Source organism: Exserohilum turcica (genome assembly GCF_000359705.1).
Source record: "Exserohilum turcica Et28A unplaced genomic scaffold SETTUscaffold_2, whole genome shotgun sequence".
Taxonomy (NCBI): Eukaryota; Fungi; Ascomycota; class Dothideomycetes; order Pleosporales; family Pleosporaceae; genus Exserohilum; species Exserohilum turcicum.
Window position 1 is genome coordinate 3220441 of NW_007360025.1, and position 16969 is coordinate 3237409.

The 16969-nt window shown below is 54.3% G+C and overlaps 6 protein-coding genes across 6 annotated transcripts; 3 read left to right on the forward strand and 3 right to left on the reverse strand.

The window, feature by feature from the left end:
* Positions 1-2300: 2300 nt before the first annotated feature.
* On the reverse strand, positions 2301-2897 carry SETTUDRAFT_87470 (uncharacterized protein; the record flags this gene model as incomplete). Its single annotated transcript, XM_008027629.1, has 2 exons — positions 2301-2602; positions 2660-2897. 2 exons carry the CDS (start codon positions 2895-2897, stop codon positions 2301-2303), a joined length of 540 nt encoding a protein of 179 aa, XP_008025820.1.
* Positions 2898-3990: 1093 nt separating this feature from the next.
* On the forward strand, positions 3991-5595 carry SETTUDRAFT_163352 (uncharacterized protein). Its single transcript, XM_008027630.1, has 3 exons — positions 3991-4452; positions 4508-5077; positions 5129-5595. The coding sequence occupies exons 1-3, from the start codon at positions 4218-4220 to the stop codon at positions 5317-5319; spliced, it is 996 nt and encodes a 331-aa protein (XP_008025821.1). The 5' UTR covers positions 3991-4217; the 3' UTR covers positions 5320-5595.
* Positions 5596-5863: 268 nt separating this feature from the next.
* Positions 5864-8044, forward strand: SETTUDRAFT_154104 (uncharacterized protein; the record flags this gene model as incomplete). The annotated part of the gene is made up of 5 exons (XM_008027631.1): positions 5864-5872; positions 6084-7508; positions 7560-7725; positions 7776-7892; positions 7938-8044. 5 exons carry the CDS (start codon positions 5864-5866, stop codon positions 8042-8044), a joined length of 1824 nt encoding a protein of 607 aa, XP_008025822.1.
* Positions 8045-9362: 1318 nt separating this feature from the next.
* SETTUDRAFT_41749 (uncharacterized protein) lies at positions 9363-11358 on the reverse strand (the record flags this gene model as incomplete). The annotated part of the gene is made up of 2 exons (XM_008026956.1): positions 9363-10645; positions 10692-11358. The coding sequence occupies 2 exons, from the start codon at positions 11356-11358 to the stop codon at positions 9408-9410; spliced, it is 1905 nt and encodes a 634-aa protein (XP_008025147.1). The 3' UTR covers positions 9363-9407.
* A 701-nt stretch (positions 11359-12059) lies between these two features.
* SETTUDRAFT_31677 (uncharacterized protein) lies at positions 12060-13556 on the forward strand (the record flags this gene model as incomplete). The annotated part of the gene is made up of 2 exons (XM_008026898.1): positions 12060-12893; positions 12972-13556. 2 exons carry the CDS (start codon positions 12060-12062, stop codon positions 13554-13556), a joined length of 1419 nt encoding a protein of 472 aa, XP_008025089.1.
* A 643-nt stretch (positions 13557-14199) lies between these two features.
* Positions 14200-15076, reverse strand: SETTUDRAFT_88127 (uncharacterized protein; the record flags this gene model as incomplete). The annotated part of the gene is made up of 2 exons (XM_008027632.1): positions 14200-14811; positions 14894-15076. 2 exons carry the CDS (start codon positions 15074-15076, stop codon positions 14200-14202), a joined length of 795 nt encoding a protein of 264 aa, XP_008025823.1.
* Between the last annotated feature and the right edge of the window lie 1893 nt (positions 15077-16969).

Sequence of the window (16969 nt, forward strand, 5' to 3'; positions counted from 1 at the left end):
AGAGTCCCGAATTTATAGGTCTTACATCGTATTGACTTCAGGCCAAGTTTAGAGATCAACTGCAATTGAAATGTTCTTGATTACCTCTCTTCGTTAAACACCTCAGACAATATTCCTGAAAGCTGGGTAGCAAGGGCCTCAATATCCGCATCCTGATATCCTTCATGGTTAAACCTATTTCTTACACTCTCAAAACCTTCTACAATGTGCGATGTCAAGATGAAGTCCTTTTAATCTATCTCTTACACCACAAGCATGACAAAGAAGGTCAATAAACATTCCTACAGCCCGTGACGGAGCTAAAAAGAGGTGCAGCTTTAGCTGTTTTTCTAGCCGTTCCAGCTTTCCGGCTTCTCCGGCTTCTCTCTAGCTTCTCTAGCTTCTCTAGCGTTCGAGCTGTTTTAGCGTTCATTATATAATAAGAGCTTAGCGAGACTAACCTAAGATGGTGATTCCTAATATCTTAGCACCCATGCAACAAATTATAGTAGAGCTTCTTAGAGCTAATCAAAATTAATTCTGCTAATAAAGTCTTGCATTCTGAGCCCCTATAGGAAAACAATGACTAAGCTAACACACTTGACTACAACGTAACACAACGACTGATTTTAATATTGCAGCTAAAGCTGCAACAAGCTCGGTCTTCATTGTAGGTACTTTACAACTTAGCCTCATAGATTCTTGGAAATACCAGATATAAGGATCTGGCAGGAGACACTTTTGAGAATAACGGCAACTGTGTCTCGGCTACTACATTCTTTACAGGTGATACCAGAACAGGGTCATTTATATGGATTAACGATACATAGATATCATTAGTGGTCGATCTCTATATGAAGACTGCACAGTCCTACAAGGTAATGTATTGCATAACAGTAGGAGAGATGATTCAACTTTTACACTTCGAGCTTCCTTCTGTATCCCTGAATTACCTGGAAGTAGGCTCAGTCTCATCTTCTATAGTTGTTACGTCATATGCGCAGCTGCAGCAGCGTGACTGAAGTGCAACCTTGGTTTTAAAAAAACAATCTGTCGGCACCAAGTATCACCACTCTAGGGCAATATAGCGGAAAATGAGTCATATCACCGATATGGAGATTCCCTTGCAAAATCTGTAGGTACACGGCCCATTTTAACTTATAATCTAGGGTAATAAGTACACCGCTAAAGTGCATATGTGACTGTAGCATGGAGGAAAGATTATGATTGAAACATCTAGACACATCGAGCCACCATAACCTATCAATCATTTCTTGAGCACCTGCCTACTACAGCGACTCTTGTTAAAAAAGACACCAAGATCACTCATTAGGATGACACTCGACTCATGTACCATCAAGACTAGTCCGAGGACAAACTCCGACAAATTTCCATACCCCTCAAGGAATTCGTGACTGTAGAACAAATGCCTCAGTCACTTTAGGCCTTGTCTTAACAGTCGTCCTGTAAATGAGCAATGAGATTGAAGACGTGTCAGCTGCTGTTCGATTTTCCTATTCACCACTTCTAACAAGATACATGACATAGGCGGATAGTCTCTGATAATCATACCAAGTAGAACCTCAAGCAAAAGCTATTGTAATAGGTAGTAACCAGGCGGTGGTGAGAAGCTTCTGTGGTGCTCACTCACTGCAATGTAGTGGTAGGTAGCCTTCTGCATGGTGGTAGCGAGAAGCCTTCAGCGTGGTGGACAGCTGCTTGGGTATGCTTGAGAAGCCTCTATGGTAGCAGGCAGCCTCCATAGTGGTTGTAGGCTAAGAGAGTAGACTAATATGATATCACGTAACGCCCCCACCCCCCAACACTTTACAGCATAGAGCTTAATGGTACGAATCAATATGAACTTTTTGAAGCTCGTGCACTGTACAGAGAACACATCATAAGACACTCAGCCATGATCCACAGCTAAAGCTACATTGAACGAGGCGTGTTAGATGTGACATGCCTTAGCCATATGCTATGGTCAGTAGTATGTAGCTGCTGCGGTTTCCGAATTAGCGTACAAAAATTAATTGGTGAATTTCACCTCATAGGCTCGTGCACTGGGGTCATCAAATCAGAGCTTGTTTCAACTCATAACAAATTCGATTCTGTGATTCCTTTCGCACGTCATAAAGAACTTGTGCCATTGAACTCCATCATCATCTGCAATTAATGCTGTTATCAATCCATCACCCTGAAGAACCCAATAAAGTGAGGAAACATACTCAACCACCCGATTATATCAGGTCCTGTGATCAAGCACAGCGTCTCTGATACTGTCTGTTCACTTCAAAGATCCACTCATCTCCGGCCAACGCCTATTTCCTGTGCTTTCTTGTAGCATAAATGTCGGCATATAACCTGGCAGCAGCTTGGTTAAAACCCAACTTGCACAACGACATCAAATCAGGAGAAAATATGGGGTCCCTGTGTTCCATCGCGCAAAGATCGCCTTTAAGCAGAACATGGATACTGTGAAAGCCTGAATGTGCAGCAAGGCACATGTAATGGTAGATACCCTCGTGGCCGATACATAGGAAAATCTGTGTAAGAGACGAGAGACCAGTGGGACCAAAGGCTCCAGCTTGACCACGCCTGATGATACTGTCGATGATGCGTTCTGCAAATGTCCATCAGGAATAGAATTTGATGAATGGTGAGAGGGATGGGGGGTTACCAGTGACGTGGAAGAGCGCCGCAGGATTCTGATGCCACCACTCGCTTAAATTATCCCGGAGAAGAAGAAAGACACGATCAAACACCATGTGACGATTGATTCTAGTGAGTGGCTCGGGATAGATTTGGGGAATGTACGGTTCGATGCATGGCGCGTGCGGGGCCATGCTCGGGATGTGGCTCGTGGGCGGATACTGGTGTTGTGGTGCGTGCCCGAGAGCATAATCGACGGGCGGCATGAACAAACGCGACGAATCGAAACTTGGTATTCCAGGTGCCGTTGGTGGTAAACGCCGCGGTATCAAAGAGGCTGCGGGTGCCGTGGTTGTTGTTGGGCTGGACGCTGGAGATGGCGCACGGGTGGCTGGACTGGTGTTGGTGAGCAGCGGGTTCTCCGTTCTCCATCTGTTCCGTGTTTCGAGTGCTGCATTGGAAGACTGAGACCAGAGGAGTGAGTCTGGTGGATCGGACATTTGCGATGCACGGATGGACTGAGGGCGTTGTTTTGCACGCCGTGCGGAGTGTGCTGGCAGTAGGGTTGAGTACGTAGACTGGGTGTCATACTACAATTCAGCCATGGGGAAGAGGCGTGGTGATTTCTTTCTGAAGGCCGCTGTCAGGTACCTGGTGAAGCGAATTATGAGCGATTGGGGGGTCAAGTCGCATTCACTAAGACATGGGTGAATGTGAGAGCGCCAAATAGTTTGGCGCTTGCATGTAGAACGCCCCAGAGTACTTCCTTCTAGTAGCGCTTGGGCCAGTTTGCCCCATATTCTACCAAGACGTTTTTATATGGTCTCTCATCGCGAAAGGCCGCGCGATAAGGATTAAGAGGCCCAATGCTTTCTCGACGTGTACTCCATTCACTCGGCATCGAATGACATCATTTCTCCAGCAGCCCCGAGCCATGTCATGATATCCTGTTCTCATGCATTATGCAAGGACGAAGACGCACATGCGGGATCAGGGTTTTCGTGATGCGGTGACAGCTTGTCATCTGGCAGGTGTCAAAGCAGTTTGCATGTCAAGAGTGTTGCGCGTGCGTGGGAGATTGCGTCCTTCACACATGCGCGCGATCGAACCGCCAACGCCGCCCCCATCCTCGTAACCCAGGCTGAGATGAGCCGAGGCGCAGCCGCGTGGCCTGTTGATGGCGACATGGCGTGCGTGTCTTGTTGTTGTGTTCTGTTGGTGGTGCGCCGATCCCAGAATAGACACGCGCTAGTCCCGCATTGCTCTCGCGTGGGCGCTAGCCGAGGCTGGGAAAGCGCAGCAGGGCATTCACTCCTGACAACCGCCCCGTCGCATCCCCGGCCCCGTCGCAGCACCCCACAGCAGCTTCTTGCGTCGCTGTTTACTGCGGACCTTCACTCGTTAAGCGTCTGCACCTCCATTCGCTATCGATACACCCGCTCTGCACCGCCGCGCCCTCCACGAACCTCCACGCCGCTCCGCCCCCCTGAGCTCCAGTCCGCCGCCCCCCGAGCGACGCCAGCCATCGCCGCCTGCTGCCGCCAGCCGCCGCCAGCCTTGGTCAGCTTCCTCCGAGCGCAGCGACAATGGGCTTCGGCGACTTTCAGTCCATCTGCGAAAAGGCATCAATACCCGTGTGCGCCGTCGTGGGCCACCAGGCTATCAACAATGGCGTGGGCATCCAGACGCGGTGCTTTGCCCGCACGATTGAAATCGCAAACACGCTCATTTTCGAGGTGGCCAACGACTTCATGCACATCCTGGCTCTGGTCATGACGGTCGTCATGATCATCCATGTGCGCTCCAAGTTCACGGCTGTCGGTACGGCGCGACGCGATGCACGCATGCCAGAGCGCCGTCGCTAACGCACACGTAGGGCGCAAGGAAATCACAACCTTCTTCTACATCTACATGCTCCTCACCATCGTCTCGTTCGTCCTCGATGCCGGCGTCACGGCGCCCAGCTCCGCGACCTACCCATACTTCGTCGCCGCCCAGAACGGCCTCGTGTCCGCGCTGTGCACATGTCTGCTCATCAACGGCTTCGTCGGCTTCCAGCTCTACGAAGACGGCACCACACTTTCGGTCTGGCTGATGCGCCTCAGCTCGCTCACCATGTTCATCGTTGGCGGCGCGGTCAACCTGCTGACGTTCAAGGGCTGGGCCGGCTTGAGTCCTGGCAACCCCATCGGCGTCTTCGTCGTTACGTACATTGTCAACGCCATCTGCCTCTTCATCTACGTTGTCAGCCAGATCATTCTCGTTGTCGGAACATTGGAGGACCGCTGGCCTCTGGGCGACATCTTGTTCGGCATCTTCTTCTTCGTCATTGGCCAGGTCATCCTATACGTCTTCAGCGACACCATTTGTGATGGCGTGCAGCACTACCTGGATGGCCTTTTCTTTGCGACCATCTGCAACCTGCTCGCCGTCATGATGGTTTACAAGGTATGCAACCCCTTCATCGTTCCATAGTCGTGCCTGCTAACATGTACACAGTACTGGGACTCCATCACACGCGAAGATCTCGAATTTTCTGTCGGCGTCAAGCAGCACAACTGGGAACTCAAGGAGGCATACCCGGAAGATGACAAGCGCGGTACTATATACCAAGACTCCGACTATACCCCATCGCTCTACCAACAGCCTTACGGGCGCAACTCGCATTACTCTGTTGTTGGTCATTGAGCTTGCTGCATGACTATGACCCTTTACCCTCGGATGACGTATGTTTTGCATTATGTTTATTTTTAACGGCATGATAGCATGGCGCGGAGGGCGCGCCGTACAAATGCTTCGACAAAAAGCTCGCATGCACCGTGGCAGAACCACGGTACGTGCGCGTGACGCTGTCACAGCATGGGAGGATTGCTGGTCTGGATAGCATTGACGACATGCCACTTACCCAAATGGAATACGACATAAATAGCGCTGTAGATAGTAATATGAATACCAAAGTTAGTCCCAGCCCTCGTGTGCCTGATTGGCCCATTGATAGCCCTTGCTCGCGCTTTGGACGGTGCAGCACGGAACCGTCCCGCGCGGGCGATCCGCACACCCAGCAGACGATGCCAAGCGCATTATCCCCTAGCATTCACTGTAGATTTGATGAAAAGCAGTTTTCCTTTTCTTCAACATGTTTTCATCCGCTGTTCTTTGATGCGCCTTCTACCCCGGGTTTTACTAAGCCATGAAGCCACGCGAGTGCACCGTGCACTCTGGTCCCCGCACCATGGCCGATGCAACTTCGGACCTCGCTTTCGGCACAATCATGACGCCACCAAATCTCACATATCATTCAATATGTTGCGCAATGCATGCTTATCACCGATCTCACCCGTGCTCCTCGTCTCTCGTCAGCACTAGCGTTTCATCAACTCTCCGCCATCTGAAACCCACCAGAGTCCTCTAATCTTGTAGTTAGCCAGCACGGTCCGTAAGCAATGCCAAAGACAGATGTCTTGATTGCCGGTTCCGGCTCTGCCGGCATCTTTGCAGCCACATGGCTTGCTATTTACGGAGTGCCCTTCACGATGCTAGAGCAGCGCCCAGGGCCGCTCAAGATTGGTCAAGCCGATGGCGTGCAAGTGCGGACTGTGGAGATCTACGAATCGTTCGGATTATCGGAAGAACTCCTACGTGAAGGCTACCACATATTGGAAGTGTGCTTTTGGGGGGTTGATGAAGATGATTCAAATGCAAAAGGCGGTATCAAGCGGAAGAGCAGATCCATGGATACGGAAAAGGGCTTGAGTCATCTGCCCCATGTCATTCTGAACCAAGCGCGAATGAACGGCCTGATGTTAGGGAAGATGGAAAGTATACTGAAAGAGCAAGGAAGATGGAAAGAGGGTGCGAGCAACGGCATCGAATACGGGTGGGCTGTCAAAGGCTTGGAGATTGACGAGAGCAAGGTTGACAAACCAGATGCGCACTGCGTCAAGGTTACTGCAGAGAAGGATGGACATGAGGAAATATGGGAGGCAAAATACGTACTTGGTTGCGATGGCGCACACTCGACCACCCGCAAAGCCCTGGACATCGCCATGTTAGGAGACACGACCGACACCGTCTGGGGTGTTATGGACATCTTCCCTCTCACAAACTTTCCGGATATCCGCCGCAAATGCACGATTCACAGCAATTTCGGTGCCCTCGTCATTATTCCTCGCGAGGGCGGCGAAATGGTGCGCTTCTACATTCAGCTTCCAGCTGGCATCCAACCCAAGACAGTTAAGCTGGCAGACTTGCAATGCCAAAGCAAGAAGATATTTGGGCCGTATGCAATGGAATTCGCAGACGTATTCTGGTGGAGCGCGTACAGCATTGGTCAACGTCTCGCATCCGCTTTCCATGCCCACAACCGCGTCTTCCTGACCGGCGACGCATGTCACACTCATTCCCCAAAGGCTGGACAGGGCATGAATGTGTCCCTTCAAGATGGATACAACATAGGCTGGAAGCTTGGATCCGTTCTTACTGGCCTCTCACCTCCGTCACTAATCCAAACATATGTCCCTGAACGGATTAAAACGGCAGGTGATCTTATCGCTTTCGACAAGGAGTTTACCGAGTTATTTAACAGAAAGGAAAATTACGAGGGCGAGTTTGCAGAGTACTTTGTGAAGAGTGGGAGGTATACGGCGGGGTTCACGGCAAAGTATAGGGACACGATGATTACTCAGGCGGTGGAGCCCCAGGAGAGCGCAGCAAAGGCTGTGACGGTTGGCATGAGGTTTCCTAACGCGCAGGCTATACGCTTCTGTGATTGCAAAGCTGTGCAGCTGCAGAGCGTGATGAAGAGCGATGGGCGCTGGAGAATTGTCGTATTTGGCGGCGATCTCAACCAGCCCGAGTATCGTAACAGAGTACAAAAGGTATGTAAAGTTTGCAGCATTCCGTATCTTCTTCAACTAAATGTGACACAGCTCTCCAAATATCTCGAAGCGATTGCGCGAAAGCACACACCAGCACCAAAACATCTTGACAGCGTCATGAAGCCAATTCTTGTCATGAGCAGCAAGTTCCAGGATACCAAGCAAGAACTGATACCTGATTACTTCTGGCCTCCAACTGGGAAATACAGTATCCGAGGTGCGTGCAGTGATACCGTGTGGGAGCTAGCCATATTGATGAATATACAGATTTACACAAGTCATACGTCGACGACGACCACTACAACTCGGGCCACGGCCACGCATACAAGAGGTATGGCGTAGATGCCGATATCGGCGCGGTGGTTATTGTGAGGCCTGATCAATGTAAGGCATTCTTGGTACTACGAGAGAATGGTGCTGACCAGATAGACATTTCCAAAGTTGCAACCTTGGATGATGTTGACGGCATCGCCAGCTTCTTCGCAGGCTGTATGATTGAGCAATTGCCCAAGCCAGAAACGATCGCGAGACTATGAGTAGCCTCTGCCGTGAGTTATTCTGCACTTTGAAGCGTTGTACATTGCTTGTACACTTTTTGGTATGTATTACGAGTATTCTTTTGGTTGTATAGATGGCGCTGAATACAGTATACTCGCTCCTTTGTCCCTCTACCTTTTATCTTGGTGTAGCATTTGGCCATCTGGTCTAGCGTTAACTTCAGTCACATACCTTGCGTCGCTAGTCCCATGCCCTGCTCCGGACATTCCATGGCACCGTTGCATGCTATAGTTTTTTTACTCCCACGTGGAAAGCATTCTTGCTCCGGATATGACAGTATCGCATATTCTATCATGAAGTTAGCGTCAAAGCTAGCCTGGTCTCAACTACCATGTCCCTCCTCCGTCTTCGTTCCCAATCAGCATGTCTACAATTCCACATGCACCCCATATCTCCTCTTTCGAAAACCCGGAAACAGCAGAAACAAAACAAGATATGAAGAAGAAAATTACACCCCGCAGCTCATCTCCCCCCTCCCTAACTCCATGACTCGCAGCAAACCTAACCCACACGCCCTCGCACCCACGCTCGCACCCACCCAGGCGCACCCACCCGCAGCACGCCGCCGCCGCCTCCTCCCCTCTCCACCACACTGGCACCATTATTACACACCCTCATTAGCACGCGCACCGGGCTTGATCGCCGCCGTAATCCACACCTACCCATCTGGGCTAACATGACCTCGCGCCATATGGACTATCCAGCGCACCCCGCCTCCGGCTGCGCGGGTGCCGATGGTGGTGTCGGTGTCGGTGCCGGCGCTACGGCTTACTTTGCCAGCGCACAGGGGCAAGCGCACGGTATGTCACGTACGTACGTGGCTGTGGCGGCTCCGGCCGGCGCTACGGTAGGGACGCACGCGCGTAGCTAGCTAGCTAGCTAGCGGGCTGGCTGGGTTTCGGCGTTGAGGGCCGAGCGCGTGTGCGCGAGTCGAAGAGCGGAGGGTCCGGATGGGAGGGGTGTTTGGGTGTGGTGGTTGAGTCAGGTACATGGATGCATGGGTTAGGTGTTGTACTCCATCCATGCGTTCATGAATGAGCATCATCATGCCGTCGGTAGTAGTTGCGCCGTATGCGCTACACCTCTGCAACTTTGTAAATATATAATTTAAATTCTTACATTCAATCTACGTAGCATAACGTAGGTAATTTAGGGGGGGGGGGGAAATATGCAAATGCAAATGCAAAGATTGCGGATGCAAAGCTCTGGGGTTGCTTTTTTTTCCCAACGGGTTTTCCAGTCCAATCACGCAAGTTACTAGACTTCAACAAACTAAGTAAGTCAGCAAGTAGCTTCAGCGTCGGTCGTGGCAGCTCGAAGCCAAGTGCACAGCTCTACTAATTAAAGCACACCCCTCTGCACAAAGGCCACGGGGATATCCACGCTTTTTGCCCTCAGGTACTCGCAGACGTTTTTGCCCAGGGTGTCGTACGTGCTGCAGGCGTCGTATCCGCGGTCCAGATGGTCGTGCAGCAGGAAATGCACAGCGCGTACATTCTGCATTTCAAACCGGTCAATCGGGTTTCCCGTGTACTCTTCGGGGCCAAGTAGCTCTTTTATTTTGTCGATGGTGAGCAGACTGCGCAGCCACTCCCACTCGTCGGCGTGGCGGACGAAGAAGCCCACGTTGGCGTCGGAGCACTTATCGCCTGAGCGGCCGAGAACAATGGAGCCGAGAGGCAGCCGTACCGTGGGACCGAAATGAGAGAGAGGGACGGGAGATGTGGTTTCGTATGAGGGTTGTTGGCGGGGGTACTCGCGGAATGACGGGGCTAGAGGCATGTCGATTGATTTCTTGCCGTCTTTGAATCCATCTGCAGCGTCGCCGGCCCAGATGCAGTGGACGCGCTGTTGGACGGCAGACTGGGGGAGGAGTGAGGGATGGTACTCGTAGTATGGCTTTCCTTCTGCTTGTCGGACGTCGTTGCCGAGAGACGCGCCAGGACACGACATGAGGAAGTTTACCATGGAGATGCGGAAGAAGCCCTTGGGGTTGCGCATGTTGAGTAGTTCGCGGTCGCGGGACTGGGCGAAGATGCGGAAGTCGACGGTCGCGACGTCTTGGTTTCTGGCGTCGATGGGGGAAGAGCCGTTTTGCATGAATTTGAGAAGAGTGAACTTTTTGAGGAGTTCTTCACCGAGCTCATATTGGACTTGCTCTTCGATCCAGCGGCACTTTTCTTCAATGTGGAGGCCAACCAGGTAGATGTGATACTCGGCCTGCCAGCCTGCGAAGCCTGTGATGCCGACTTTGGTCGTGGGTGGAGGTGGAAGTCCTTTGACGCCAGAGACCTTGACTTGGTCTTCGCCAATCTGTTCGATGTTGATATCAGTCAGGTCGGCTGTGACGTCGCAGTTGTAGTAAAGCGGTCCTTGGATCTCGTAGAGAAGTTGAGATGTGACTGATGCGACAGTCATGCAGCCGCCCGTGTTCTTTTCCTTGTACATGACACCCTCGCCCTTGTTGTCAATGGCGCAGATGGGAAAGCCCATGTTGATGTGTTTTCCTTGGGCGAGGAGACTGCGAAAGTCGGAGCAATAGCCACCGGATACGTAGGCGGCGCATTCCAAGAGATGGCCTGAGAACATCAGTAGAGAGTTAAGCAAGTCGAGGAACATACCTACCAATGACCAGAGAGCCAGCTAGTTCATCAAATTGGTCGCTCGTCCACTCATGCCACCATGCTGCAGCGCCAATAATGGGCGAAGCATCAGAGACACGTCCAGCAATGACAACATCAGCACCCTCGCTAAGAGCTCTGGCGATACCCAGACCGCCGAGATAGCACTGAGCACACACTGGCTCCAGACCCCACTCGGCGACAGACTTGTTGTGCATCAGACTCTGGAATCCCTCGCCTTTGCCCAGCATGCTTTTCACAGTGCCCGTGACATCGTCGCCTTCGATCCAGGCCACCTTGAGAGGATAGCCAGCTTCCCTGCATGTCTTGTCGACCAGCTGTGCGAGCAGCTCGGTATCGGACGCGCCGGCATTGACGCAAACCTTGATGCCACGAGTAGCGACGTCCTTGATAGCAGGCGTGAAGCAGTCCATGAAGTTTTCGGCAAACATTGCGTAGTTGAGCTTCTCCTCGAGCGTGCGAGCCTCGAGCATGTGCTCCTTGTTGCGCATCTTGCCCGTGCCGTGCATGGTCATGGTCATCTCGGAGAGCCAGTCGCCGACAATGACATCGACGTCGTCTTTGGCCAGGGATGCAATGGCGCGGACGCGGTCGGAGAAGCCCCCAGAGGCACCGCCCACGCGGACTGGTCGGCGGATTGCTGGGGCCATGTTGGACTTGTATCAGGGCAGATGGGAGGGAAATGTCGTCGAAAAGAAGTCGGGCAGAGGACACGGCAGCGGACGCCATGGCGAGATATACTCCAAGTGCAGGATGAGTTCACCCTGTGTGCCTGGAAACAGTCGACGGTTGTCAATATCCGCATCCATGGTCATGAGCATTCGCGCATGGCTGGGGGGGAGGTTGTATTACCCCACTTCGGGTCTAACCATGCACGGCCAGGAGTGTGTAAGCTAGCCCCCGCACTGGAATTTCCGCATTGGGTTGCCGAGCACCCCCGAGCTCCGTGGTACTGACACTGATGCAAAGTTACTGCACGTACAGATTGAGAGCGAGATGCAGCCGTTTGCGTGTCCCATTCAGCGTGTCTTTCTTGTCGAAGGGTAAGAGGCAGACTACGCCCACCTCGGACGGCAGACGGGCGGGCGGGCATGGGGATGACTGGCCGCGGGAAACTATGTGTGAAGCTGAAGGGCCGAAGGCAGCGCCTAACGCCGTGGCGATGTACGCGCGAACACCGTGTCAAATCCAACGCAGCGGCATGGGGCTGGCGTGCTGCTGCACCGATACAGATACTTGTTCGCACGTGCTCTGGGCTGGCTGGGAACGACGGTGCCAGTGCAGGCTAGAAGCACACTAAGGCCTCGACGCCCCTCCCCTAACCCAGCGTCGTCTCCCCCGCGTCTCCACCATGTCGCAGCTGAGCGCCGCCAGACAGCCACTCAACCCTCCCGCCTCGCCGTCCGCAGACATTGATGAGCTGCCCCCGTACCTGCGCCGCCATGTGCAGGTCGGCTTCAACCACGACGACATTACCGCCCTGCTGAGCTCCATCGAGTCGAGCCAGGCTGCCTCGTCGTCGGCAACACGGCTGGCCCTCCTCCCCACCGAAATCCTCCTCCACATTCTCGAGTACGTGCCCGTCGACCACCTTCTCGACTGGCGCCTCGTGTGCCGCGGCTTTCGCGATGCCATCGACGGCCAGGTCCTGTACCGCCAGCTGCGCCGCACCAAGCTGGTGGGGTACATGGGCCCGCGCCACGAGCGGCCCATGGACACGCTCAGCGACACCGAGTACGAGAAGATACATCTCGTGCACGCTCGTTTCCAGCGTGTAGAAAAGAGCCCCGAGCAGGAAACGGCGACGGGCCCCAGAGCCACCAACACGCCTGTCTGGAGCCACAAGTACGCCGTCTTCAGCATCGACGACGCATGGTACTCTGATTTCCACCGCATTGGCGGCGCCGCAGCACGCCAGGGCGACACCATCGAGGATGCCGATGCCCAGTGGATGATTACCCTGGACCAGCTCGAGCTGTGCAGGCCCGAGGACGGCTTCGGCACCCTGCGATGGTGCATCTGGCTCGACGACGCAGTGCTGGATCTCGACTTCCCCGTCGAGGATGGCCGCATGCACTTTGACGTCGACGTCAACCTCAACCAGCGGCGCATCCGCGTAGCATGGAAGGACATGCTCTTCCGCTTCCTGAAGACGGAGCGCGCACTGCGCATGCTGCTTGACGAGGTATGTGCAGCCCAGAAATTCCACACGACGGGTGAACCAAACGGCTAACGGCGTATGTGTGTGTGTGTGTGTGCACAGAAACGCAACGAAACGTTTACCTTTAGCCACAGCGAAGACTGTCTCCGGCTGCTGCGCCGCACGCGGCTCGCGGCGTCGCTCAACCCCAGCGACAAACTCGACCGGCACACGCGCTGGTCGCTGCGCCTGCTGCACCCACTCTTCGGCCGCCCGGGCTCGCACGCGCACGCCACGGCCCTCGAGACGACCGAAGACAACGCCCTGCACATGCTGCTGCTGCTGCGCCGCACCGCTGCCATGACGACGCGCCAGCTCGCCTACCTGGCGACGCTGGCGGCCGAGTACCGTGTCATGGAGGTCCGGCTGCGCTCACTCGACGATGCCTTTGCAGAGTTCAAGTCGTATCTGTCCATGCCCGGCTTTCAGATGAACATCTTGCTCCCCGCCATGATCACCAATGCAGGACACTTGCCCAGGAACCCGGTTGCGTGGCCGGACGACCTCAGGGCCAAGATCGAGGTGCAGGTGGAGAGGTGGAAGGCTCAGAAGGCCACGGTCGACCATCTGACGGCCATGCTCGAGGCAAGCAACCAGGCCATGGGCGTGCCCGACGACAGCTTTGATCAACTCGAGAGTGATTTTTAAGGAAAAATAAATAAATAAAGAGGGGCCGTTGACTAGACTGTCTATTTCTGCTGCTGTTGCCGTCCATGTATTGTTCTTCCTGTTCACTCACTTGACCCGTTGCATACATATTGAGGCGTTGGGGCAATCTCTGCAAAATTGCTACTCATGGAAAAGGGAAAAAAAAATCAATCGTCGTATTCTTCTCAACACCGTTGCTCGCGTCTACCATATTATCATTAAAATTACAGCCTCCTGTCTCCAGGTGCTGCAAGCCATCAGGGGGAATCCATGCCGCGTCTTGAACCAATAACCCATGCTGTGTGTGCATCAAACAAACAAAAACAAAGACTGTCTACAACAATGCGTCGCGAGCCTCGTCACCACCAATACCATTTGGCCTCCTTCTCGCCCCACCACGTCCAAAAAAACAAACAGCATACGCGTCATGGTTGGAAAATCACTCTCATGCCGACGAAAGTGCCGTACGAAGTCTTGCTGAGGAACGGATACCGGTGTCGACGCATTACAAACTAGGTGTAGCCTTGATGCACGCTATGCCTGACATGAACAAACGCTGAGCAGACGCCAGAGATGCCGCGAACAGAGGAACAGTAAACTAGGAGAAAAGAAATCATGTGCGTTTCCGTCCAAAATTGGTCGTTTAAAGCACCAGGGCAGCGCCAAGGAATAGCATGGATGCGCCGAATAGAGCAAACGGCGCAGCGCCCAGAGATGTTGCTGCGCCATTGGCTGGAGGGGCATCAGCCTCCCTGGTGGGCGAGGCATTGGCGCCTGCGGGTACAGACGTTGGCGAGGACCCAGAGCCCGAGGTACGGATGGGTGTAGCAGATTCAGGGCTTGAGCTGGATGCCGTCTTGATCGAACTGCTGTCGCTCGAGGCACCGTTGGTGGGGCTGGCAGAAGGTGTGCTGGATGCGCCATTGGATGCGGTTCTACTCGCCGACGCGCTCTGCGAGCTCGACTTTGTCGTGTCGTCAAAGATGGCCTGAATGCGGATCTCGTGGCACTGGGCGCCAATCCACTCGTCGTAGAGGTTTCCAAACGGACCGCTCATGCAGCGCCACCAGCGGGTGCTGCCTCCCAGCGCAAGCGAGTCGTTGCTGCAGACCGAGAAGCCGCCCGTGTAGATTGCGCCAGCTTGAGGCGGGCCGTCGAATTGGAATTGGCGGTTAGCCACAATGGAGCCTGTGCGGCCAAACTGGTCGTGCAGAATGCCGTCCTTGAGGGTGCAGAGGAGATCGCCGTCCGAGGCCTAGCGTTGCGTTACGTTAGCATACAGACAACACGACAGGTGTTTTAGGTGGACCGTGCTGGCATGGCTATGTCCGACATACCTCTTGGGCAGACTCGCGCTTGCGAAGGGCAGGGTTCTCGAGCGTGCCTATTCTGAAGGGGCCGTCGATAGAAGTGCGGCAGCCCATGGGAATATGGGCACCGGGTGCAATGCCCTCTTCGACAGCCTGGGCCAGCGTCGTCGCAGCGAGGAAGAGGGTCGTGAGCAAGGCCGAGGTGCGCATCTTGAATGTCGGCCGGGTGGCTGGAGAGGTGCTAATATGCGTATGTTCAGACGACCCACAAGAAATAGTCGCAGCGGTCGAATTGGGGGGACAATCGGGGGGGCGGGGAGAGCAATGGATTGGGGAAGGATGCCTTGCTAAGTATTCAGAAGAATAGCAGCGTGGGGCGGGGAGAAGAGCTGGAGAGAGAAGATGGGGGAGAAGAGAGAAGAGGTTGGAGAGGCGGGTGTTTGTTAGTGCAGCGCGCACATGGACGCCTGCCACGACGGCGCCTGGCCGGCAGGAGCCAAAGCAGGGCGGGACGTGGGAAAAGCAAGCTGTACCTGCAGATCGAGGCTGCATTGGGCAAAGGCCAACGCGCGGACGACGGCTTGTTTATCGCTGAAATGATGGCGCGCCGGGGTGTTGATTGCGCCGCGCTGGCACAGCATAGCATGGCCGCATCCAGCTTCACCGCACCACAGCGCGCCGCTATCATCGCATCGCATCGCATCGCATCCAGAGGCCGCGCAAACATGGCAGTCTTGTGTCACGCGGGCAGCAGCCGTGTGTGCAAGTGCATTGGTGTGCTGTAGGAGGGAGGCGCCTTGGACTATCAGTGTGGATGGCGCTGGCACTGGCGGCGGCGGCGGCGGCGACGACGACGGGGCGCAGGTACCCGTTGCCCGTTGCCCGTTGCCCGTTGGCGGCGACGAGGTACGAGCAAAGGCTGCCAAAGTCTTGCTTGGTCAACCAAGTAGCAGCTAATAATACTAAGAATACTTGGCCTGGCCCAAGACTGCCCTCGCCGTCCGTTGCGCGCCCCGTGAAACTCAACAACAAAACCGCATGTCGGTGCTGCATGCCCCAGAGCCCACGCCCACGCCCACGCCCAAGGAAAACGGCTTCGCTTAGCCGCCTGCATGCCTCCAAACGGCGGGCTGCCCTGCCCTGCCCTGCTACACAAAAACAAAAGTCGCCCGAGTGGGAGCAGCCTCCTTGTACACGAATCCTGCATGCATGCACATGTACGCCCAGCCCCACGTCCCGCGGTCCACCTTGCTTCCTGTCCACCCACATCTCGCAGCACCGCCATCACGACTATGCTGATGCCGACTGCCGACTACCGACTACCACTTGCGCGAAACCTAATCTTCAACCTCGACGACCATGGCTGAGCTGAGCCATTGCCTACGCGCGTACTTATCTGGCCTGCACATGCTACACGTATGACGTCGCCATCCTTCTCCGACACGCTTCAAGGCTCCGACAAAGAAGAATTTCTACCACTGCCCAGCACGGGCTCGGAGCTGCCATGTATCGTGTGCTCGACGGGGCCGTCGGTTCCTCTGACATGCTGGCGCATCCAAGGTTTGCCGGCTCCTACATGGGCGTCAATGTGGCGGCGAACCGCACCATTCACAACATAGTACCCAGCTGCTGTGTAGTCTAGTATGCCTACGCCAGACTCCGACATTTTCTTCACACCGCCAAAGGACCGATACATGAGAAAAACAACACTCCAGGCTTCACATCAGTCCCGCACCAACCCGTGCTGATACTCCATCGCTCAGCCTTCGCGCATCTGGCTGCCCGTCACCTTGGGTACTTGGACGAGACGCTGCGCCTCCAAAAAGCAAGTCATGTCTGTTCGAGAACTGCACGAGTGTCGCGTGTTTCAAGCGCCGAGTCTGCAAAACATGCACAGACCAGCCCCGTGCCAAGCCCCATCCTGTCGTGTTTGCACACTGACAAAATAGGCACCGCTCACAAGACACTCTCTACCACTACCACTACTCTCACTCTTGCACTGCCCGCCAGGCCAAGACACGGCGCTCGCATGCTAGTGTAGTCCTATTCCCACATCTCCCGAGCTGACGTGACTCGCCATGTCTGGTACACTCTGCAAGCTAG

Bases quoted from the DNA above. Each gene is read 5' to 3' on its own strand.
- SETTUDRAFT_163352 (XM_008027630.1), top strand. From the start codon at position 4,218: ATGGGCTTCGGCGACTTTCAGTCCATCTGCGAAAAGGCATCAATACCC. The intron at 4,453-4,507 runs GTACGGCGCGAC...ACGCACACGTAG, and splicing joins CTCCAAGTTCACGGCTGTCG to GGCGCAAGGAAATCACAACC. The intron at 5,078-5,128 runs AGGTATGCAACC...TAACATGTACAC, and splicing joins CGCCGTCATGATGGTTTACA to AGTACTGGGACTCCATCACA.